Here is a 4,911-nt window from a genome sequence, read left to right on the forward strand (position 1 = left end):
GACGAGATGGGAATGCTAGCAATGTGCATCTGATTCCTTGCTTGTATGGGTAGAATAAGTTGTTGATGCACTTGGTCTTTAATTTCTCTCCTGAATAAATAATTAAATAAAGAGTGTAGCTTGCAATCGTTTAATTGAATAAGACCTAGTAGTTATGTTGTTTATGATAATTGATTCTCTTGATTATTAATATGATGCCATAAATTTATACTAGGAGGTTAATTATGCAAATAAATATATTATATTTATCATTAGTTATAATATATTATAATTTTTGGAGATTCTATCAAATGAGAGATTAAACACTAGTCTTTAAAGAGTGGATTCATTAATAATTTAATTGATACTTAACAAACACAATACATGACACATATAAATATACTGACATTACATGAAGACAAAGCTTCATGCAGACAATGTTTCATACACTCATTCTTTGAGTAACTGCATGAAACCACCCACTATAACTTACATATAATAACTGACACATAAACTGACTCCAAATCAGCAAAATAACACATCACTTGCCACATAAGGAAGCTTTTAATTAATATCAACACACCCCCTTAATTAGAAGCTCCTTACACTAAGAACTAATCTGAAATATATAACCTTCTGAATTAACAAACTTTTGTAATTAAATAAATTAGCTGGTTGCTCATGGTACTGCAATACTTCAAAAGAATCAAACCATTTGAAATGAGTTCTCTTATGAAGTGAAACTGAATATCTATATGCTTCACATGCCCATGCATGGCTGGGTTCTTTCCTATGGCAATTGTGGGTTTATTATCTCAAAAAATTGAAGTTCCTTTCTACTGTGCTTGACCCATATCAGATACCAACCTTCTTAACCATATTGCTTGGCATGCTACAGATGTTTCAGCCACATACTCGGCTTCTGTCGTGGAGAATGTTGTTATCTCTTGCTTCTTTAATTAAACTCCAATTAATAGAACCAGACCCTAGAGTGAAAAAACTTCTAGATGTACTCCTTCGATCATCAAGAGATCCTCCCCAATTAGAGTCCATGTAACCAGATAAGATGAAGTCTTGAACACATTCATATAACATCCCAAAGTTTGTTGTATTAGCAACATATCAAAAAAATGCTCTTCACTGCACCCATATGATGTCTCGAGGGTGAATTCATAAACTTGGACACAACTCCGACAAAGAATGCTATATCAGGACAGGCATGAGAAAGATACAGTAAACCCCCGACTATACTTCGATATCTTCTAGCATCTACTTTGCTTGAATCTTCATTGAGTTGTAGTTTTTCATTAATGTTCACTTTGTTAAATCTCCAACCCAAGGAAATAGTGCACGAGACCTAAATCTAACATTTCAAAGGCACACATCATCTCCAACTTGGATTCATTCACCATTGATTGAGAATTCCCCATGTAGATGATGTTATCTACGTAAAGACAAACCAGTAAGATTTCAGAATCACCATTTAACCTTTTGTACAATGTGGGTTCACTTTCACTCCTTTGAAACCCATGTTGAATGAAATACTTGTCCACCATACTATACCAAGCATGAGGGGCTTGTCGTAGACCATATAAAGCCTTCTTAAGCTTGTACACCTTGTCTTCATTATTATGCACTTTGTAACCTTCAGGCTATTCGATGTGAACTTCCTTCTGAAGCTCCCCATTAAGGAACGCGCATCACCTTCAAGAGTCAAGATATTGAAGGAGTTGTATGAGATGTGCAACTTTGCACTTGTTGTTGTTGATCCAGTAACATATGAAGAAGCAGCAGAAAGTATGACTTAATGTTGGAATGTTTTGTCCATTTGCACTGCCTTTTGTTGGACTAGTTGATGATGAAGAATTAAAAGGTACACTTGATGTTGTTGTGTTGGTTAGAGATGACTCTTCATAAGGCTCTAATGGAATGTCCCTTTGTTCACCAAAAACACCATTCCAATTCCATCTTCCTTCTTCATCAAAGATTACATTTCTACTAATAATCACCTTGCAGCTAATAAGGTTATACAGTTTGTATGCCTTTGATTCAAGACAACACCCAATAAATATGCATTTTTGACTTTGCATCTAGCTTCTTGCTTTGTTACGAGTTGAGTAAATGGTAAGTTATGCACCCAAATATACTAAGGTGTGACACAGAGGGATGCATACCTTTCCAAGCCTCAAATGGAGTCTGATTTTTTCATAGCTTTAGTAGGAGATAAATTCAATTGATATGCAGCTGTTGCAACGGCTTTTGCCCAGAAATAGTTGGGAAGGTCTTTTACTTTCAATAAACTCTGGGCCATTTCCACCATCGTTTAATTATTCCGCTCAACAATGCCATTTTGCTCAGGGGTATAAGGTCGTTTGTAAGCTCATGATGTATGCCATGATTATCAGAAAATTTTTGAACTCCATGGAAAAAATTCCCCTTCCTCAGTCTGTAAGTAACTCCTTGATGAAGTATCCACTTTTGTTTCTCAACAAGAACCTTGAATTTCTTGAAATTTTCAAACACCTGAGGGTTTTGTCCTTGAGGAAATACACTCATGACATATAGGTACAATCATCTGTGAACATAAGGAAGTAGAAGTTCCCTCCAAGTGACTCGGTTTGCATTGGACCATAAACATCCGCATTTATGAGTTCAAGAGGTTGAGATGCACACCAAGCTCTTCTAATAGGAAATGACATCCAAGATTGTTTCCCATAGATGCAACCTTCACAAATGCCTATTTGATTGATTTGTTTGCAAACCTTTGATATTTAAGTGGTCATACCTTAGATGCCATAGCATAGAGGTTTTAACTTGCTTGCAGTCAGATTGACATATTCAACATCAGTTATATTTAGCGAAAACAACTAGTTTTTTTATCATCTAAATTCTAGTCATATCTTTCCCTGTTTTTGGAGCTTTGATTCTACATTCTTCATCTTGAAATGTGACATTATAGCCCGAAGAGAGTAGTTGCCCAACACTAAGCAAGTTATGGGCCAAAGTAGGGACATATTGTACATCATTTAAAAACCTCACATTGATAGAAGAGACTTTGAGTGCCACTGTCCCTTTTTCAGTCACTTGAGTCTCCTTGTCATCTCCTAAATTCATCCTCATCTTCTCTGTTTCATCTAGGTTTGTGAACAAATCTTTCATCCTCGTCATATGGTTGGAGCAGCCTCTATTGACAAGCCAAATATTCTCATGCAAATATTTTATATCATAGTATGGCATGAAGAGGTGGCCCACTTTGCTTTCTTCAACTACATTAGCTTCTTTGTCTTTAAACCTACAGTCTGCCTTCATATGCCATACCTTTCACAGTGGAAGCATTGCATGTTTCCCTTGTAAAGCCTTTGATCATTGGGTTGAATTCTATGCTCAATATTCCTTCCTCTCCCTCTTCCGAGATATCTTCCTCCAAACATGTTCTTTCCTCTTCCTCATCCTCTGCTTGAATATGTGTCACCTTCTTTGGCATCAAATGCTTCACCTTTCACCTATAAAGCCTTCTCTTCAATCTTCTCTGCCGATCAATTGAGTCACACTTCATATGCTTGAAGAGAGCCACTAAGCTCATCAAGAGTAAGTGTTGTTAGATCCTTTGACTCCTCAATGGTGGCAACAACATGATCAAACTGAGTTGTTAAACTTCGCAACACCTTTGCCACAATAGTTTGATGAGAGATTGGATCACCATACATCTTCATTTGATTCACAACTCCACCCATTCAAGTGATAAAATCCTGCACCAACTCATTGCCTTTCATATATATTGTTTCAAACTCATGCCGGAGAGTTTGTAGCTTCACCGCCATCACATTGATGAACCCTTGAACTTAGTCTACAGAATTTTCCATGCTTGCCTAGATGTAGTTGCTGCTGCGATGCATGAAAAAATTGTCTCGTGCACTGCTTGCTGAATGTAAAATAGTGCCTTCGAATCCCTCTTTCTATTTACCTTCAATTGGGCTGCTTCATCAGAATGGCCAAAGCCATTTTCCACCAAGTCCCAAAGATCCTAAGACTTGAACAACATCTGCATTTTTGTACTCCAGAATTCAAAGCACTCCCCTTTGAAAATGGGTAAAGAAGGTCATGGAAATGTTTGTGGGAACTGCCATGGGGAGAAGAAGGGTGTCAAAAATCTCTGATACCAGTTTATGTTGGAGATTCTATTAGATGAGAGATTAAATGCTAGTCTTTAAAGAGTGGATTTAGCAATAATCTGATTGATACTTAACAAACACAATACATGACACATATAAATAGACTGACATTGCATGAAAACAATGCTTTATGCGGACAATGTTTCATACACTCATTCTTTGAGTAACTGCATGAAACCACCTACTATAACTTACATATAATAACTGGCACATAAACTGACTCTAAATCAACAACATAACACATCACTTGCCACATAAGCTAGCTTTTAATTAACATCAACAATAATTGTAATGGTCTTCTTTTAAAGTTAGAATCTTCATCCCTTATTTTCCTTTCTAGCTAGAAAATTAATCATAAAAGTTGACTTATACTAATCCCCAAGTTTATGAGAATAATATTGAATATTCCAAATACCATAATAGCGTAAAAATCTCATTTTTAACACTTCAAATTCAACATGTTAAGTTTCAGTTGATGATATGAACTATGCAAGTTGAATTGCATAAAAATTCCAGTCCTTGAGCTTATCAATAATGTTAATTATTCAATACTAAAAATATATTCAACTACTCTATTATTGAGCTAAACCATATAAATTGAAATGATGGTATGGTGATATATGATAAACGACTTTGTGCTTTGTCAAAGAGATCTATGATTAAGTGATAAAGGTTAGCACATGCTCCATTTGTGTTTTTAATTTTTACAAGTTCAACCTATACCTAATTGATTATCAAATGTTAAACTTTAAGTTCATGC

General features: G+C 35.7%; 1 protein-coding gene across 1 annotated transcript; it reads right to left on the reverse strand.

Moving 5' to 3' along the window:
* Nucleotides 1-2,862: 2,862 nt before the first annotated feature.
* LOC120254009 lies at nt 2,863-3,713 on the reverse strand. The gene is made up of 3 exons (XM_039262163.1): nt 3,531-3,713; nt 3,276-3,451; nt 2,863-3,163 (listed from the first exon to the last, which is right to left on the reverse strand). Exons 1-3 carry the CDS (start codon nt 3,711-3,713, stop codon nt 2,863-2,865), a joined length of 660 nt encoding a protein of 219 aa, XP_039118097.1.
* Between the last annotated feature and the right edge of the window lie 1,198 nt (nt 3,714-4,911).

Source organism: Dioscorea cayenensis, unplaced genomic scaffold (genome assembly GCF_009730915.1).
Source record: "Dioscorea cayenensis subsp. rotundata cultivar TDr96_F1 unplaced genomic scaffold, TDr96_F1_v2_PseudoChromosome.rev07_lg8_w22 25.fasta BLBR01000288.1, whole genome shotgun sequence".
Lineage (NCBI taxonomy): Eukaryota > Viridiplantae > Streptophyta > Magnoliopsida > Dioscoreales > Dioscoreaceae > Dioscorea > Dioscorea cayenensis.

Bases quoted from the DNA above. Each gene is read 5' to 3' on its own strand.
- LOC120254009 (XM_039262163.1), bottom strand. From the start codon at position 3,713: ATGGGTGGAGTTGTGAATCAAATGAAGATGTATGGTGATCCAATCTCT. The intron at 3,452-3,530 runs GTGTGACTCAAT...ATGCCAAAGAAG, and splicing joins GCTCTCTTCAAGCATATGAA to GTGACACATATTCAAGCAGA. The intron at 3,164-3,275 runs GTAGGTTTAAAG...GCTTGTCAATAG, and splicing joins ATGGCATATGAAGGCAGACT to AGGCTGCTCCAACCATATGA.